The 21,094-nt window shown below is 39.6% G+C and overlaps 1 protein-coding gene across 1 annotated transcript; it reads right to left on the reverse strand.

The window, feature by feature from the left end:
* Nucleotides 1–1,126: 1,126 nt before the first annotated feature.
* Nucleotides 1,127–20,436, reverse strand: CUZD1 (CUB and zona pellucida like domains 1; the record flags this gene model as incomplete). Its single annotated transcript, XM_079924350.1, is given in 13 exon segments — nt 1,127–1,298; nt 1,300–1,337; nt 1,341–1,382; nt 1,386–1,413; nt 1,415–1,442; nt 1,445–1,461; nt 1,463–1,566; nt 1,570–1,618; nt 1,620–1,691; nt 1,693–1,714; nt 1,717–1,783; nt 12,545–12,640; nt 20,395–20,436. Coding segments are annotated over 13 exon segments (777 nt in total).
* Between the last annotated feature and the right edge of the window lie 658 nt (nt 20,437–21,094).

Raw genomic sequence — 21,094 nt, forward strand, 5'->3', positions numbered from 1 at the left:
AAAAAGAGAGGCCGCGATAGTGAGAGGGCCTGCGCACCGCGATGAAGAGTGGCCCCCGCTTGCCACAGCTAGAGAAAGCCCTTGCACAGAAACGAAGACCCAACACAGCAAAAATAAATAAATAAATTAATAAGCTCCTACCCCCAACATCTAAAAAAAAAGACTATATCATACTCAAGGGAAAAAAAATGCATATTTTTATGTATTTACACTTTCCGAGCCCAAATCTATCAATGTAGTCTCATGCCCTTTAGGCTTTGTGGCAGGCAGAGCTGATCTGTGCTGTAGGGCCTGGTGACATGGGAACCAAGTCACAGCTGCCATCCCAGGCCTTGGGTTGAGAACACTTACACTTACAGCTTTTGAACTCCTAGGACCTCCTGAGGCTGCTGACTTTTCACACAAATTTGAGGGCAGTGAGCCTCCCATAATCTGAAACATGATAAAAGGGCATTTAATGGTTGCTTAATGTACTCTAAATTCATCTGGGAAACATCTTCAGATTTTTGAAGTGAAGATGAACCTAATTCCACACTGTACCTTTACACGGCAAGCAAAATGGTAGCTAACCTGTCAACCTAAGTACTGATGGCTGGGGAGTACAGGGAAAATTGTTTGTTTTAGCATCCAATTCCTTCCTGTTTTATCCAAGACTGCCTCCCCAGTTTAATAACAAAGGAGGAAATGTGGTTACCTCCACAAGGAAATACCACCTTAGAGTCGAGCAGTCCTAGTATATCCTCTCTGTAGAACGCCAGCTCTTAAGATGAAGGCGTTAAAGAAATAAATATGGAAATGTTATTTTTCAGCTATAGAAGACTGGGATTCAACCCGATGATGAGAGGCCTAGGTGTTGTACACGTAAAATATAGGAATCATTAGTGAATCCATTTTTGCATTATTATTTAAGCTATGGTATACTCCAGAAAATAGCACATAGAGTAGAAATGAATATATCCTAAAAGGTTCAGTGTAAAGGTCTCATGGAAGGAGATTCTTTTTTTTTTTAATTTTCTTGAATGTGGTTTGTAGGTTTTCCCCCCTCTTTTATGGGGCCCTCCTTAATTTATTCCTAATGTATCTAGCCATGAGGTAGCACTTCTTCGACACTCAGGAGAAATGCATTTCACTTAAGTCTGAACCCTTTAGTTAATAGTCCTGCAGTTTCTGGACTTTGTAGTCTGTTCTCTGACTCACAAACATGCCTTGCTAGAATTGTAGCCACAATCACAATATTCAGAACAAGGATCATGAGTGAAAACAGATGCAGATTGTCAAAAGGTTGAATCTGGGTTTCAACGCGTTTGATACTGAAATTCTGAATTTCCACTTGCCCGTCAATCCCTTTTCAGATGAATGCATCCTATGACAGAATTAGTCTTCTATTTGTATGGAGAAATGTCTCTTTTCCTTCAGAAAAACAGTCTGGTTGCAGCGAGATTACTACTACCACTGTGAAACCTTACACTCGAGATACACGGAGCCCAGACACCTCAAGAATTCAAAGGAGTTAAACTGGAATCTTGCACAGTGTCGAGGTAAGGGATACACCTTACAAGTCTCATCTTAATTACATCCATTCTTGCTGAGGTTATAGGTTGGAGATGCAAAGTCAGATGGGAGTGGTGCTGCAGGTATCCTGGAACACCACCAAACTTGGATCTGAGGTGCATAGACTTACCTGAACAAAAAGTTTGGTTCAAATCCACATATATGGTGACTCCAACATAGGCTTTCCAAATGAACTGGACTCAAAAAAGTACAATTGTTTCTCCTTTTCTTTCTTTTTTAAAGGTTAGTTTTCTGGTGACAGTAATTAAAGAATAACTGTTGAACTTCTCTTCAATGGGCTAAAAGAAAGGGCGCGGGTATCATTCAGGTTCATAAATAATGCCTCCTTGAAAAAATATATTGAGCCAATAAACCATGTGCTTGACATAATTCCTAGTTTTTAAGTCACCCTTTTTCTTTCCAAACTAATAAAATGTAGTGTATCTTTTTTGGTCTAATTTTTAAAATTAATTAATTTTTGGCTGCGTTGGGTCTTCGTTGCTGCGTGCGGGCTTTCTCTAGCTGTGGCAAGCGGGGGCTACTCTTCGTTGCAGTGTGCGGGCTTCTCATTGCAGTGGCTTCTCTTGTTGCGGAGCACGCGCTCTAGGCACTGGGGCTTCAGTAGTTGTGGCTCGCAGGCTTAGGTGCTCTGTGGCATGTGGGATCTTCCCGGACCAGGGCTCGAACCTGTGTCCCCTGCACTGGCAGGCAGATTCTTAACCATTGTGCCTCCAGGGAGGTCCTTGGTCTAATTTGCTCATGGGAAATGCCATTACATATAACCTTTCATGAACCTAGTGTCAAATGCCTCTTTTCTCTTCATTTCAATATCACAGCTGATTACGTGCTAGCTACAGTGCAGACACAAGCTACTATTACAAAGAGGTGGCAAATATACAAAACAGGTTATTATTCAGCAGAGGCTATTTAGCAATACATAACTTACAATGTAATTTACTTGTTTCCCCCACAAAGTTACATGACTATTGCAAATACCATAAACTATGTTCAATTCAGCCATCAAAGGAGGATTTATTGTATGTTTCCTGCTTCAGCTGAGATCTTATTATAGCTCCCACAGGTAGTCAAAACACAAGAGAATTTTAACTTCCTTCAATAACTGCTCAAACTTGAATGTAGCTAATATGGAAGGAAATAAGAATGGGCTGTAAGTCTGTCGTATCCTCTGGGTGTTTGAGAATCTCTGGTTTGTATTTCTAAATTGATATGTAATCATTTTGTCTTTTTTTTTTTTTTTTGCCGGTACGCGGGCCTCTCACTGTTGTGGCCTCTCCCGTTGCAGAGCACAGGCTCCGGACGCGCAGGCTCAGCGGCCATGGCTCACGGGCCCAGCCGCTCCGCGGCATGTGGGATCTTCCCGGACCAGGGCACGAACCTGTGTCCCCTGCATCGTTAGGCGGACTCTCAACCCTGCGCCAGGGAAGCCCCATTTTGTCTTTTTAAAAGAATTAATTTTAAGAGTTTTTTCCTTAAGAAAAAAAATCAACTAGCTTGTTAAATTTTACATAGTATATTGGACTATATCATCAAGGCCAGATTTCCTCAGCCACATTTTAGGCCCTTTCCTCAGCAATATACACTTGCTTCTTAAAAAATAATAAATAATAAAAATCATTTTCCCAAGCACCTCAGTCTAAAGTTACAGCTGTATCTGGTTACTCTTTGGATGGGAAATAGGCCGGTTGCTTTTCTTCTTGGTCCTCCAAGCCTTGCTCCTGAATCCTTTCCACACACATGACTCTTATTTCAAAGAGAAACCCCACTGGGAGGGTGGAAGACCTGACTGTGAGAGAAGGAAGTTATGCTAATTTCCCACCCCAAAGACGCCACTGAGCACTTCAAATACTAGCAGCTTAGGAGGGAAAAAAGGCTTCATTCTAGATCAATTCAAAGTTAGGTGATCACAACTGCAAGTTTTCAGGCTATGCCATCTCCTCCCCCACCTCTCACCAGTGCCTTCCTCAGCCCAAGAAACAGCGTTGCAGCCTGAGGAACAGAGCCAGGCAGAATGGGATGCAGTGTCCCCATGAGAGCCGGGCCCTGTGCTAATTGAAGACATGGACGGCTGTGTTGTTTCTGGCTGCACCACAGCCAGAACTTTATATTTGGAGGAACAAATGGCTCCCAAGTGTTCGGGCCACAACTTGTCTGTGTAGCTTCTCTGACGTTCAGGAGTACTTTGCCTCTCAAATATGAAAGATTCCAGAAAAGGGGAGTAGGGAGCTCTGGGAGAGGAAAGAATTTTTAAAAAATGTTTACTCATTTACCTTTGTTAGTTGAGGAGTTTCTAAAGGAGATATTGTTCAAGAAGAAATGGTACATATTAAAATAAATCTTTCAAGAAGAAATACAGTCCAATGCAAGCATTCATGTAACAAATATTTTATATATGTCATATGGTGCAATTATTCTTAACCTTTTCCCTAGCCTCTTTGAAAATCTGATGAACAATATGAATTATTTCCCTAGGAAAAAGCATACACATATGGAAGTACAGAGCCTTTGTCACAAAGTCCCTTAAGTGGAGGCAGGAGTGATATTACCAAAACAGTGATGGAGAAAACCCTGCCCTCCATCCCCCAGTAAAGATCAGCAATTAGACAGCTCTCCATGAATAAGAACAACTCTGGAGAGCTCTCGAGTCCACTTAAGAATCTTCAGCAACACAGTGGAACAAAAATCTGAGAATAACCTCATGAGAAGAGAAGGAAGAAAGCTTCATTTTGCCTGCATTATCCCATTCCTCAAGCCAGCACTGCTCAGGGTCAAGAGAGAACTTCCCAGCTAGAAAGAGCTCCCCTAGCCAGGAAACGAAGAGTGGATGGAGTGAGCAACCAGCTTCCCCAGCCTTTGGGGCACCATATGAAGGTCCCATTACAGTTTCACCCCACCCAGAGACTGGCAAAGCTGACACACAGAGAGACAGAAACAAGGAAGAAAAGCAGGAGTTACCAATAACAATCATGGTTTGTAGTGACTTGTGACTTGCTCTGCAGACAAATCCAGAAGATTTTGCCACTGAAGAAACGTGTTAACACCAGCACAGTTGCCAGAGACCCCCTGGGGATTTCACCAGCTTTTGCCCCACAGGTATTTGTATTTACTGACACCAGCCACCTGAATCCTTCCCTGCTACCTCCTTCTTCACCCATGCCAGACCCCAGGAACGTAGCCCAGGCCTCTGTGGCTACGTGAGTGCTAGATGCCAGCCTAGACCCCCACAGCTGACATCCACTTCCTAGTGTGTACTTGACATAGCCCCTCCAGGTGTGCATTTGCACGCCACTAGCCTGATACCTGTCACCAGTGTCCATTGCAGTGTGCACACCCAGGGGAAGACAATACAGCCACTTAAGAGCATGCTGACAGCCAAGGTCCCCATAACTGCCTGTGGGCTTGGATCAGGCCTTGTCTTCTGTCACTGTCTTGCACCACTGCACCACACTACCTGCAATTAAGGCCTCCAGCTGTGCACCTGCATACTCCTGGCCTGACCCCCATTACTGGCCTCCCCTGCAGTGCACACACAGAGGGAGACGATGCAGTCATAGGAGAGCACACCAACAGCCAGGGCCCCCCACAGCTGCCTGTGAGCCCACAACTGGCCCAGCCCTTGCTGCCTACCCTGGCCCCCACCACTGTGTATGTGTCTGCAGCTGATCCAAGCTACCACACAGGCACCTGCAGCAGGCCCCATAGCCCAGTGTATGTACACTACTGGCTCTAGCCACCATCATTGTCTGGCCTGGTCACTAGCTGCTGGACCTAGGGGCATAACTGAGGACCCCAACAGCCCTTACAGCCACTGTAGACCCCCACAGTGCTCCCAAGGACTACACAGTTGTTGATGTCGTGGACCTCAGCAGCATGAGCCAAGGAGACACCATGCACCCCTGGACCCAGTGCCACCACATGTCCCCACACTTAGTACCTTCCTCCACTAGAACCAGGGTCACAGCACATTCCAGCATGTCCCAAACCACAGGTGAAAGTCTTTCCTTGCTGAGATCAGTCCATGAAGCCCAGAAGAGGTGACTAGTTATTTAAATGTAGAGACATCTATGCAAGGCTACAAGGGATCATGAAGAATCAGGGAATCACGACTCTCCTAAAGGAATACAGTAAGCCATCAGTAATGATCCCCAAAGAAATGGAGATGCAGGAATTGCCCAACAAAGTGTTCAAAATAATTATTCTAAAGATGCTCAGAGAACTACAAAGAACACAGATAAATAATTTAACAATATTAGGAACACAACAGAAAAACAAAATGAGAAGTTCAACAGAAAGATAGAAAACATAAAAATGAACCAAACAAATTTTGGAGCTAAAGAATACAGAGTGAAGTGAAGAATTCAGTAGAGAAATACATAACAAAGAAACCTCCATAATGCTAAGAGCAAATTTCTCAGCACAGACCTTACAGACCAGGAGAGAATGAAATGATATATCCAAAGTACTAAAAGAAACAAACGGCCAATCAAGAATAATTTACCCAGAAAAACTGCCCTTCAGAAGTGAAGGTGAGACAGTTTCCCTAACAAACAAAAGCTGAGGGTGTTCTTCACCACTGTACCTACTTTACAAGATATGCTGAAAGGAATTCTTCAAGCTGAAATGAAAGGATGATAATTAGTATCATGAAACATATGAAAATATATACCACACTGGTTAAATTTGGCATATAGTTACATTCAGAATACTCTAATACTGTAATATAGTGGTAGGTTAACTACTTAACCTTAGTATAAAAGTTAAAGGACAAAAAGTATTTTTAAAAAGCTATAGCTACAATAATTTCTTAATGGATACACAAAATAAAAAGATGTAAATTGTGACATCAAAAATATAAAAGGGGGAGTAAAAGGTAGAGTTTTTGTAGGTAATCGAAGTTAAATTGTTATCAATGTAAAGTAGATTGTTGTATGTATAAGATGCTTTATGTAAGCCTCATGATAGCCACAAAGCAAAAACCCACAGTAGATTCACAAAAGATAAAGAGAGGGGTGAGTTCCCTGGTGGCCTAGTGGTTAGGATTCTTGGCTTTCACTGCCATGGCCTGGGTTAAATCCCTGGTCAGGGAACTGAGATCCTGCAAACCACATGGTGCAGCCAAAAAAAAAAAAAAAAAAAGAGAAGGGAATCAAAGCATACCCACTATGGAAAATAACTAATTTACAACAGAAGACAGCAAGAGAGAGGAAGAAAGGAACAAGGGAACTACAAAACAGCCAGAAAACAATTCATAAGGTAGCGTTAGTAAAGCCTTACTTACAATAATTAATCTAAATGTAAATGGGTTGAACTCTCCAATCAAAAGACATGGAGTGGCTGGATGTATTAAAAAAAATAAGACCTGACTATATGCTGCCTACAAGAGGTTCACTTCAGCTTTAAGGACACAGGAAGGCTCAAAGTGAAGGAATGAAAAAATATATTCCATGCAAGATAGAAACCAAAAGAGAAAGGGTAGCTATACTTGTATCAGACTAAATAGACTTTAAGCCAAAAATGGTAACAAGAGACAAATAAGGTCATTATATAATGATAAAGCAGATGATTCATCAAAAAGATTTAACAGTTATAAATATATATGCACCCAACACTGAGGCACTTATAGTAAGCAAATACTAACAGGATGTAAAGGGAGAAATAGACAATACAGTAAGTCCCCCACATACGAACCTTCAAGTTGCAAACTTTCAAAGATTCGAATGTGCTTTTGCATGCCCAATCACGTTAGTTCACGTGTCTGGCATATATTGTCACGTGTGTGCATCCTCTAGAAGTGGTTGCGCAGGAAATGGCAAGGGGATTTTCTTTATTTGAGGAGGCACTGTTAGCCTTTGAGGCACAGGACCCGAATGCAGAATGGTACACAAAGGGTGCAGCAGCAATTCAGAATGCAATCTAGTGCTACCATGTCATCTATGATGAGAAAAGAAGGGCTACTACCCAGACATCATTGGATCCTTTTTTTAAGAGGGTAGATAGAATTGAATCCAGCAAGGAACCAGAACCTGTGCCATCAACGTCAGGTGTGAGTGAAATTGCAGCTTGCCTTCCGTCTTCTATTGCTGACGATCCTTCGGCTCTACTATCTCCCACCTCCTTTCCCTCTTCCAGTCAGTAACTCTTCTTGCCTGCTCACTCGATGCCAGCCCCTGTATGCCAGCTGTTGTACTGTACTACTGTACTTTTCAAGGTACTGTACTGTAAGTTAAAAAATGTTTTATTTTTTATGTATTACTTGTGTGAAAAGTATTATAAACCTATTACAGTACAGTACTATATAGCCGATTGTGTTAGTTGGGTACCTAGGCTAACTCTGACTTACAAACAAATTGGACTTACGAACGCATGCTCAGAACCAAACTCATTTGTTTGTAGGGGACTTACTGTACAATACTAGACTTCAAAACCCTATTTTCAACAATAGATCATCCAGACATAAAATTAACAAGGAAACGTGGGATTTGGCACATACTTCAAACCAAATGGGCCTAACAGACATATAGAAGAGATTCCATCCAACAGCAAAAGAATATATATTATTCTCAAGTGCACAGAAAGCATTCTCCAGGACAGATCATATGATAGGTCATGAAACAAGTCTTAGCAAATGTAAGAAGACTGAAATCATACCAAGTATCTTTTCTAACCACAATGGTATGAAACTAGAAATCAGTAACAGGAGGAAAGCTGGAAATTTCACAAATAGCGGAAATTAAACAACACACTTCAGAACAACCAATGGGTCACAGAATTAATCAAAAGGGAAAAAATTATCTTGAAACAAATGAAAATGGAAACACAACAATATAAAAGCCATGGGATGCTGCAAAAGCAGTTCTAAGAGGGAAGTGTATAGTGATAAACACCTACACTAAGAAAAAAGATTTCAAATAACCAGCTTTATACCTAAAGAAACTAGAAAAAGAACAAACTAAGCTCAAAATTAGGAGAAGAAAGGAAATAACAAAGATCAGAGCAGAAATACATGAAATAGAGTCCAGAAAAACACTAGAAAAGATTAATGTAAATAAGAGCTAGTTTTTTGGAAAGATAAAACAAAATAGACAAACCTTTAGCTAGACTAAGAAAAAAGAAAGAAGACTCAAATAAGAGATTACTGTGAATAATTATATGCCAACAAATTGACTAACCTAGAAGAAATGGATACATTTTTAGAAACATACATCTACCAAGACTGAATTGTAAAAAAAACAGAAAATCTAAACAGACCCATAATCGCTAAGAAGATTGAACCAGTAGTCATACACCTCCCAATAAAGAAAAGCCTAGGACCAGATGGCTTCACTGTGAATTCTACCAAACATTTAAAGAAGCCTTAAGACCAAGCTTTCTCTCAAATTCTTCTAAAACACTGAAGAGGGTGGGAGACTCCTAAACTCATTTTACAAGTCCAGCATTACTCTGACACCAAAGCCAGATAAGGATACTATAATAAAAGAAAACTACAGACCATATCCCCAATGAACGTAGATGCAAAAATCCTCAACAAAATACTAGCAAACCGAATTGAACACCACATTAAAAGGATCATACACCATGATCAAGCAGGATTTATCCCTTGGATGCAAGGACAGTTCACACATGAAAGTCAATAAATGTGATACACATTAATAGAATAAAAGATAAAAATCATATGATCATCTCAATAGATGCAGAAAAAGAATTTGACAAAATACTATAATCCTTTCACAATAAAAATGCTCAACGAATTGGGTACAGAAGGAAAATACCTCAACATAGTAAAGGCCATATGTAGCAAGCACACAGCTAACAGCAGACTCAGTGGTGAAAGGTTGAAAGCTTTTTCTCTAAGATCAAGAACAAGACAAGGATGCCCACTCTTGCAATAAATTTGACATAGATAGTACTGGAAGTGTTAGCCAGAGTAATCAGGCAAGAAAAAAAGGTAAAAAAAAAAAACAACATCCAAATTGGAAAGAAAAAAATTAAAATTGTCTCTGTTTGCTGATGTAGAAAATCCCAAAGACTCTACCAAAAAACTTCCAGAATTAATCAATGGATTCAGTACAATTGTAGGATACAAAATCAACACACAGAAATCAGCTGCATTTCTATTCACTAACAATGAAAAACAAAGAAAACAATATCATTCACAATAGAATCAAAATCAATAAAATACTTAGGAATAAATTTAACCAAGAAGGTGAAAGATCTGTACACTGAAAACCATAAGACACTGATGAAATTAAAGAAAATGCAAATAAATGGAAAGATATCCTGTGTTTATGCATTGGAAGAATTAAAATTAACTTGTTCATAATACCCACGGTCATCTATAGATTCAATGCAATCCTTATTAAACTTCCAGTGGCATTTTTCACAGAAATAGAAAAACAATCCTAAAATTTGAATGGAACTACAAAAGATGTCAAATAGCCAAAGCATCAATTAAAAGAAGAACAAAGCTGGAGGCATCACACTTCCTGATTTCAAACTATACTACAAAGCTATTATAAGCAAAACAGTATGTACTGACATAAATTCCAATGGAACAGAAGAGCACAAAAATAAACCTATGTGTATATGGTCAGCTAATATTTGACAAGGGAGCCAAAAACACTCAATGAGGAAAAAATAGTCTCTTCAATAATGGTGCTGGGAAGACTGCATAACCACACGCAGAATGGAACTGGACCCCTATCTTATGCCATTCACAAATACAGGAGACCTGAAACCATAAAAGGTCTGGAAGAAAACAAGGAGAAAACTCCTTGACATTGATCTTTGCAATGATTTTTTGGATATGATGCCTAAAGCACAATCAACAAAAATAAAAATTAATAAGTGGGACTATATCAAGCTAAAAAGCTTCTGGGGCTTCCCTGGTGGTGCAGTGGTTGAGAGTCTGTCTGCTGATGCAGGGGACACGGGTTCGTGCCCCGGTCCGGGAAGATCCCACGTGCTGCGGAGTGGCTAGGCCCGTGAGCCATGGCCGCTGAGCCTGCGCGTCCGGAGCCTGTGCTCCGCAACGGGAGAGGCCACAACAGTGAGAGGCCCGTGTACTGCAAAAAAAAAAAAAAGCTTCTGCACAGCAAAAGAGATAGTCAACAAAATGAAAAAGCAATCTACAGAATGGGAGAAAATATTTGCAAATCTTATATCTGATACATGATTAATATCCAAAATATATAAAGAACTCATACAACTCAACAGCAAAAAAAAAAAAAAAAAAAAAAATCCAAAACAAAAAAAACCCCCCACAAAATCCAATTAAAAATGAGCTAAGAAAATGACATTTTTCTAAAGAAGACAGACAAATGGCCAACAGGTGCATGAAAAAGTGCTCTACACTACTAATCATCAGGGAAATGCAAATCAAAACGACAATGACATATTACCTCATACCTGTTAGAAGGGCTATTGTCAAAAAGATGAGGGAAACAAGTGTAGGTGAGGATGTAGAGAAAAGGGAACCTTTGTGCACTGTTGTTGGGAATAGATATGGGTACAGCCACTATGGAACAGTATGAAGGTATCTTAAAAATTAAAAATAGAACTACCGTATGATGAAGCAATCCCACTTCTGGGTATATATCCAAAGGAAATGAAAACAGGATCTGGAAGCGATATCTGCACTCCCATGTTCACTGCAGCATATTCACAATAGCCAAGATAGGGAAACAACTAAGTGTCCATCAACAGATAAATAGATAAGAAGTGGTGTATATGTACAATGGAATATTATTCAGCCATGAGAAAGAAGAAAGTTCTGCCATTTGTGACAACATGGATGAAGCTTGAGGGCATTATGCTAAGTAAAACACGTCAGACAAAGAAAGACGAATACTGTACATCACTTACACGTGGAATCTAAAAAAGCCAAAGTCATAGACACAGAGATTAGAATAGTGATTACCAGGCAATGGTGGGGGTGGGGGAAATGGGAGATGTTGATCAAATGGTACAAACTTCCAGTTATAAGATGAATAAATTCTGGGGATCAAATGATTATAGTTAATAATGCTGTATTACATACTTGAAAGTTGCTAAGAGAGTAGATCTTAAATGTTCTCGCCACAAAAAGGAAGTAGTAATTATGTGACATGATGGAGGTGTTAGCTAATGCTCTGGTGGTAATCATTTTGCAATATATATATTTGCAATATATAAGTGTATCAAACCAATACTTTGTACACCTTAAACTTACATGTTATATGTCAACTATACCTCAATAAAGCTGGGGGAAAAAGACTTTATTAAATTAAAAAAACATTTTAGGGGAAACCTTCCCTTATGTACTCTTTTATAACTGCCTTGACAAATTTGAGATGGTTATACTTTTTTCAATTTAATTTTTTCATAATTGTATTAGAAAGCAATAACTGCTTTTGTACCCTTTCTGATAGCCCACTTGAGGATGACTTTTGCGTTTTTTTTTTGCGGTACGCGGGCCTCTCACCCCCGCAGCCTCTCCCACTGCGGAACACAGGCCCCCGACGCGCAGGCTCAGCAGCCATGGCTCACTGGCCCAGCCGCTCCGCGGCACGCGGGATCCTCCCAGACCGGGGCACGAACCCGCGTCCTCTGCATCGGCAGGCGGACTCCCAACCATTGCGCCACCAGGGAAGCCCCTTTTGCGTTATTTTTCACAACAGACTTTTCATGTCTTTGAATTCTTTTAGCTGGAGTAGGAAATGCAAACAAATCAACAAATGCATTTAGCCCTTGAAAGTTGGAGTCCAGCTGAGTAGTTACAATATCAATTACATCATGAACAATTCCTTTTACCTAAAAAACTGCTAAAACTCAGAGGGTGGCAGTATTATTTCTCAACATAGGACCAACTGGAAAAGAAAATGTAGACCCCTTTTAAATCTCTCTGAATGTTGGCAAACCTGGGGAATTTTTTGATATGAGAAAAATATGCATTTGCTTTTAAGGCAACATATTGCCTATTATGTATTAATCAACTGACTTCAACAAAGACTATCTTATCTGTTGCTAAAAATCGACCAACAGCCACTAGAGTGCTATCTTTGCCAGTGCCAAAAAGATTTCCAAATCTTTTCAGCTAAAAAGCCAGCAAAGATCAAAAAGAGGTTTCACATGAGCTCTCTACGTGCCAATGAGATACAAGTGCCATTTTTAGCACATTATAATAATCCTGTTGTACAGCATTCTTTTCCAATGACCTGTAAAAATTATATATTTGAGAGAGGTACTTATTTTCAGCGTAAGAAAAGTATGAATTAGGAAAGGTACATTTAATAAGTTCAATGATCTATTGCTACAAGTTAATATACTTTTTTTCCATTCTATGGAGTTACAAATTCCTGGCCAATTAGCCATAATAGAGATGAAACTTGACTGCTACAGTGCAACTTGACAAAATGATTTATTACTCCTTAGTCACTGGAATAAATATGTGCTAACATTTACAGCTTTTCACTTATTTTGTTATGAACGCCTTCCACCAAATTAAAATATGTGCACTAGCATAATATTGTAGCCAGAGAAAGGAAGAGAGAGAGAAAGGAAAGAAGGAAGGAAGGAAAGAAGGGAGGGAAGGAGGGAGGGAGGGAGGGAGGGACGGAAGCCCAGCCCATGTTGAATTCTAGTTAAGTGCAATTTATTTTATTTGCTAATGATATCACACTAATTTTCTAATGCATTCACATATCGATAATCACAGAAGAAGGGAGCCCCCATTAGGAATATCTCTCCAAGATGAAGCTGTGAGTAGGGCAGGTCACCACAGACTAGTTAAACTGTATTTTTAGTTTTATCATTCTGCCCCTAGTATCTGGCACATAGGAGGTAAAGAACATTTGTTGAACCGCTGCTAGGATATGACATAATACATTGTTTCTTTTAATTTTAGAATTATGTGGCATTGAGAAGGAAAATGGAGAGAGATGAAATAATAGTTGCTGAGGTTTGGGATTCTGGAAAGATATATAATGCTCCAAGGAGGAGTAGAATTAGAGCTGGAAATTTGTTTCTTTAATTTCCCGACTCAAGCATTACTTTTAAAATGAAAACTCTTATCAAATTAATCTTTGAAAAATCAATTAAAACAGCTAAAACAGAAAACGAGAGACTCTCAGAAACCCGTTGTCCACAATAACCATTGTTGACAATACTGCACATTTGAAAAGTGCCAGAGTATTCTTTCCCTTTTCTGATTCTCTTTAGAACTTAAGCTATTTAGAATTACACAAAGGGCTCTATTAATTTCAAGATTGAAAAGGTAAGGAAACAAACCCCTCTAATAAACTTCCCCCTCAGAAAATATGCTGTGAGGAGGAAAAGGCTGACGGCTAGACAAATGTTACAGAAATCCGCTGGTAAAGATGCCCTTTGCTTCACGTTGGGAGCAAGTAGTTATGTCAGAGCATGTGGTGAGCACCTCTACCTGGGTGTTCCGCCCAAGAACACAGGTACTCTCACGGTGTCCTCCTTCTCACACGAAGAGAGAGTTAAACTCATTATTTTAACAGGGCTCACCCTGTGTACACTCTTTTAGGAATCTCTACCTCAATGGTACAATGAGGTTAATACATGAAGCAAAGCAAAATTCCTATGATAGGTTTACATAGGGTGGCCTGAGGGATTCATAAGCTGTTCTTGAAACACCACACCTATCTTCCAACTGTCACAGGCTGTATAGAATCAATATGCAGCCTGCTTTTCTAGAAGCCTGAATGGCTTAGGGCTGAAGAGAATATAGTTGGGTTGTGTGGTCTATCTTTCAGACGGGAGTCATGGTATTGGTCAACTTGCCAGCAACCCTTGGACTTGGGCTTGGATATGACAGGAATAGCAGAACTCACTAGAGAGGTCATCAGCTGCTTCCTCTAATCACTTTCTGGGTGCCGTGACCTCCAGTGGCAGAGGCATTTATTCTTCAAGGGTGTTTGGCTCTCTTGGAAGCCTATGAACCTGGTCGGTCCTCACTGTGTGATCAGCTGCCAAGGGAATTAATTGCCAGCGCAATGTTGAGAATAGATGTGAAGTTATACTGATAGGATAACATTTCAAGGTCTGCTAATCCTTGTGTCTAGTGACGTGAGAAGACCATCAAACCTGCTTGAGTATGGGAGGTATTTCTGCAAAGGGATAAGATTACAATTAAGTGTCTCAAAGCTCCTGCCTCTTTTATGAAGTACAGACTCTACCTAGAAGTAAGTCACCAGAATAAAAGGATCATTTCTCTATTTCAGAACAGTGACCTGAGCAGTCACTCTGTAATTTCTCTGGTGGTCCTTCTTCTTTGCCCTTGGCATTTCACTTAATTTCCAAATTAAAAAAATCATTTTCCTATAACATGTAACACCTTTTTGATCTCCCACCAATGTTCCCATCCTTATGCCTATTTATCGATATATAAGAACCTCAGATCCCTCATCTTTTCCCCCAAATACTCCAGACATGTGAATCGCCTCATTAGGAGAAATCACAGAAACCACTTCTTTGTATCACCAATGAGCTACGTCCATTCCAGGTGCTAGAAACCCCAACCTACCTGTAACTAATAATGCCCTCCTCCTCCACAAGAACAAAGGGAAAAATAACCACTTGTTCCCATCATGAAGCAATGGGTATCATCAGCAATGGAGTTCTATAGTATCTGTCTAGCCATCAGTCTTTTCCACCTCACAGCATATTTTCTGAGGGCTGTGCAGGGCTGGGGGGATGACTAAACTGAAAGGTGAAATGAACATGGACCCTGACCTTAAGGCATTCCCAGACTTGAAGAAGACACAGACACGTAACAAATACACTGTGATTCAGTGTATGTAATAAAGCTACCTAAAATGTTCAGTGTATGTAATAAAGCTACCTAAAATGTTCAAAAGAAACAGAGGATGATGTGCTAAGAAAAAGGGAGGTGATGATTTGCCAGCCAGAATATAAAAGAACATTCTATTTCCAGAGGTAGGAAAACAACATGAGGAAAAGTACAGAGGCTTCCAATGAGCAACTGTTGAAACTGTTCTGGATGTTGCAATGATATCTGAAAATACAAGCTTTACCTCTGTTGTATGTAGTATATAAAAACCAGTATAAAGTAATACAGTACAGAGCAGTCTTTAAAAAAAAAAAACTTTCACATTTAAGACAACATAACGACTTTCAAACCAGAGCTAGAATATAGACTGACACGAAGATGCCTCATTCTCACGAATGTAAATTGTGATGTTATACTATTCAAAAAACATGATGGAACTCTCAGAAGGCAATTTTATAAGCAAAACCAAATAGCCGAATAACACCAGAAAAACAACCACCATTAACTGAACGCCTATGTGGCAGGACCCAATCTCATTGATTTATATACATAATCTCCTTTACTTTAATTCTCATAATAGTCCTTGAGGTAGGTATTATCCCTATTCTACACTTAGGGAAACAAACTCAGAAGAGTCAAGCGAATCATCCCTAAGTGACAGAGTTGGATTCAAATCCCAGGTTAATTTGATGACATGGCATCATACCTCACATCCACCCCCGAAATCCTACCAAGAACCAGTGAAAGCTCATTATGATTAAGACTTTATGACTATGTAACTACAAGCATATATGCAGCAGCACTGCACAGCACAAAGAGCACTATACCAAGAATCATGAAGATAGTATTCTAATCCCATAGTCTTTTTCTAAGTAACTTGGTTTAATTACTTAACCCTTGAGTAAGATGAAGCAGACAATTTCTAAGGCTCTATCCAGCTGTAAAACGCTCCTTTATTACAATCACTGCTGCATAATGGGTTTTTCATTTAAGTATTAGCCATTATCTTAAAAATAAGGCCATCTTTCAAAAACGAAGAATCATTTAATCAGTCATGTTTACAGAGCTCCCTACACTAAGTCTAATGCTAGGCCAAGTGTTGAATAATCCAAAGTAGGATCTCACTTCAACAGCTGGGTTAGCTTTGGGACTTCCCTGGTGGCACAGTGGTTAAGAATCCGCCTGCCAATGCAGGGGACAGTTTCAAGCCCTGGTCCAGGAAGATCCCACATGACGCAGAGCGACTAAGCCCGTGTGCCACAACTACTGAGCCTGCACTCTAGAGCGTGTGTGCCTAGAACCTGTGCTCCAAAACAGAAGAAGCCACCGCAATGAGAAGCCCGTGTACCACAATGAAGAGCTGCTCCCACTCCCCACAATTAGAGAAAGCCCGCACGCAGCAATGAAGACCCAATGCAGCCCCCCTCCCCCCCAAAAAAAGCTGGGTTAGCTTCTCACTGTTATTTACCCAGGGAATGTTTTTCAGTGTTTTGGGAAAGAGCACAATACAGTAGTAGTAATGGGCTAGAAATCCAACAGCTGTAGATTTTAATCTCAGTGCTGTCACTCAATAATTCTGTGACACTGGGGCAAGGGATTTAAGGCTGTAAAACAGTTTCCCATTCACTTATGAAAATTGAAAAAAATAATCCTTACTAAGTAATTTGGTTTAAGAGATTAAATAAGGGACATGAAAATGCCTAGTATCAAGAGTGGCACAATATAAGCACTGAGTAAGGGTTATTCTTCTGCTCCTTGAGCTGCAGTTAAATTAGTGCAAAGCAGCTTTAAACACTACTGGAGTTTAAAAAAAGCCCACATTCATATCTGAGAGACAAAGTACTGATAAAAGTACAGTTCTGGGCCAGATTTAAATCTTGACCCTGCTACTTCCTTGCAGTGTGAGTCTGAACAGCTTACTTACCTTCCCTGAGTTTCTGTTTCCACATTGGAATGAGGATAACCATCAAACACAGTTATTGTGAGAACGAAACGAGCAACAGAGAATTAAATTAGATAAAACTTACCTTATACCACAGTGTCTAGTACATAATGAATTCTCAATAAACATTAGTTCTCATTATTACTCTAGCCAACATCTTCAGTTTGGACAAACCCCCTATTAACAGTCAAGGTCTTCAAAAAGAGTCATGTACCAAAATGTTCATTGCAGCTCTATTTACAATAGCCTGGAGATGGAAACAACCTAAGTGTCCCTCATCGAATGAATGAAGAAGATGTGGCACATATATACAATGGAATATTACTCAGCCATAAAAAGAAACGAAATTGAGCTATTTGTAATGAGGTGGATATACCTAGAGTCTGTCATACAGAGTGAAGTAAGTCAGAAAGGGAAAGACAAATACCGTATGCTAACACATATATATGGAATTAAAAAAAAAATGTCATGAAGAACCTAGGGGTAAGACAGGAATAAAGACACAGACCTACTAGAGAATGGACTTGAGGATATGGGGAGGGGGAAGGGTAAGCTGTGACAAAGCGAGAGAGAGGCATGGACATACACTACCAAACGTAAAATAGATAGCTAGCAGGAAGCAGCCGCAAAGCACAGGGAGATCAGCTCGGTGCTTTGTGACCACCTAGAGGGGTGGGATAGGGAGGGTGGGAGGGAGGGAGACGCAAGAGGGAAGAGATATGGGAACATATGTATATGTATAACTGATTCACTTTGTTACAAGCAGAAACTAACACACCATTGTAAAGCAATTATACTCCAATAAAGATGTAAAAAAAAAAATGTCAATGTCAAATTTTCTCTTCATTGCCGCCTCAAGTTCTGCCAGCTGGGCCTTGCTTCATGCTGCATACAAGGATCCTTGTACGTTTTGGCTGAAGGTAAGAACTAGGAATGAACTGAAGCTCAGCTTCAGCCTGGGAACTTGTACATTATCTGCTCCTCAACTTCAGCCTTTGCAAGGTTTAACAGTTGAATGCCTACTTCAGATTGCTTTCTGGCACCCACAGCTTGTGTATAATCAATGACTATGTGATTACATAGGTTATGGTCATACCTAATTAGTATGGCATCTTGATTTATAATTAATCATTGAATGTTCACTTTCAAATAAACATTTTAGATGTAACTTGGGAGTGATAATCTCCCTATGTGCTTAACATGTTGAAATCTATCCACCAGTTTAAGTGCGAATGTGCCTTTAGAATGCAAGTATTTCTTACATGATGCTTGCTGTAAAGATTCTCCTTCTACTGCAGGGAAGATGCTGAAATTGGTGTGCATACACGCAACTAAAAATGATATGCAACTTGAAATTCAGAAGCAATATTTTTATCTTGAGAGCCAGTCACATCACTCCAGTGCCAGATTTCTAGAACCAACATTTACTGACAATTGTTTTCTCAAGCAAATGTGTGATGCAGTAAATCCCTGCAAAAACATTAGAAAAAAAAATAAACAAGGGCAACATATCTTAGGTTTCTGAAAACTTTATCCAATTGTGCATAAAGTTTCAGTTAGTGAGAATACTTTAATAAAACTGTATCATCACCACTGACCCCCAAAACTTTAAATCCAGGAGTTAAAGAGGAAATACCTTTTAACTTACTAATGGAGAAAAAGCAAATGATTTGATAGAAACTTCATCATGAGTTGGTCTCTGCTCTACACTTGAAAGTAACTACTTAATACCTTAAATAAGTAGTTTAACATTGAGTGTGGGAGCAATTGAGAAGTTGAAAAAAGTGAGAAATTAATGATTCTGCACTACACTAAAATTTTAAAATATAATTGATGTAATAAAATTATAATTTTTGAATAAAATTAATTCATGTATTTTAGGACTTGTATACTATGATGGTACTTTTCAACTTAGGCCTTGGCCAAATATTAATTTCAAGAATCAACCATTGAGCATTTGGTCAATATGTGCACTATAAATGTGACTCAGCCATATACCACAGTTAAGACATGGCAGTCAGCAAGGTTGCATACCCTATCTCCAGCTTACCCACTTTCCAGGTTTGTGAACCTCATGTAAGAGGTTGACCAGAGCCTACACCAAGACTTGTCCATCCATCTTACTTCCGAAGAGAAAGAAGTAGAAAGCTAAGGGTCAAGTGGGTGCACTTAATCAGAAATGAGATATGGCCCTCTATGGCTAGGATCCTGACTTTAGATTGCTAATTTATCTTATTTTGTTATTTTCAGGTCAAAATGAAATGAAAACTTTTCTTGGAAATGAAACATTTCAGTTAGGCATGCTTGAAATGTTAACTACAGCAACGTGTATGGAAAGTTTGGTTCATACAAGGAAGAATGCAATTTTAATACATTTAAAGCAACTTTCCACTCTGAAAATAACCAGAGCAGAGTCGATAAATATTTTTCCTTTTCATTCAACAGGACCAAATAACTCAAAAATCATTTCTCATTAAAGATTAAAGCATTTAAAATTTCAAACCGATTCTTTTCCCCAAAGTCAGAAGTCATGGTATACCTTTAGAAAAAGAGGGCAAGTTGTCTATTTGGAAATTCAGGCCAAGACCATCAAATGAAATGATACTTCATGCTCAAGTGGCTATAAAAGAGATGAAGAACAGATATAAGGAGTTACACTACTTTAAGGATTATTCATTCACAAGTCTTTACAAATAGCACAGCTGAAATCTCCCAAAGGCAAGTCATTGTAATAGAAGGGTGGGCATGATTTCATATAAATTAACTGGAATGTTAAGGTTCACTGCCTGACAGAACTTGGGCTTGGTTTAGAAAACCTGGTGGTGTGTAATAGACCTTACCATTCTCAGATCAATGCCACAGCACCAGTGAATTCAGTTCATTTCCTTCTTTACAACCAACCTACCTTGACTGGATCTGTGAACTCTTAATATACAATCAAAGAACAAAGGAAGACAGGTAAACCAGAAAAAGGAGAAGCGCTAGCTAGCCAAATGAGGCTCTGTCAAGTGCTCCTTCTGACAGAAATGCTAATTTGTGTACTTCTACTTCTCATATATGCCAAGTTTATTCTTGTCTTCTGGGCCTTTACCTTCACTGTTCTGTCCATTTCTGGTTCCTTCTCATCCTTCATGTTTCTCTTACAGAGGCCTTCCCAGATGACACTTTCTAAAGTACTGCCCCCAAGCAACTCTCCTCCACTCCTCAGTTCATCATCCTGGATATTTCCCCATCACTATCAGAAGTTTGCTCCTTTACTGTCTACCATCATTAAAATGTGAACTTAAGTGTAAAGGGGAACCTTCTTTATTTTGCTCACTCTTATACCCAAGCATCTATAAGTATTTGCTGAATCAATGAATGAACGGAAAAGAAGAAAATGATTAGTAAGAGTGACAATGACTATAACTCGAAGATCCAGAATGGCAGTCATGGGAAGCACGTGTGTCAAGTTCCATGGTTACCTCTGGAAAAGAGGATGGAAAAATTAAGAGATAAGTTGGAGAAACAAAAGGCATGAGAGTCTAGCAGAAAGGAAGGAACAACTCATTTTTAACTCTTGAGGTACTGTTTTAATAACTGGGGAAACACAAAGACTTGGTAGGAGTATTGCTAGCTTAAACTAAATTGATCTCACCCAGCCAACACTCGCACAACTGCATCTCACAGCTATCAGCACAGTACTGTGCCAATTATAACCCATAAAGCCAGGCTCTTGAGTTTTTTTTCTGGACCCAACCTTCTCTTGCCTCTAAGTTCCCAACTGTCTTTTCTCCTGAATAGATACCAGA

The sequence above is a fragment of the Stenella coeruleoalba genome (genome assembly GCF_951394435.1).
Source record: "Stenella coeruleoalba genome assembly, chromosome: 6".
Lineage (NCBI taxonomy): Eukaryota > Metazoa > Chordata > Mammalia > Artiodactyla > Delphinidae > Stenella > Stenella coeruleoalba.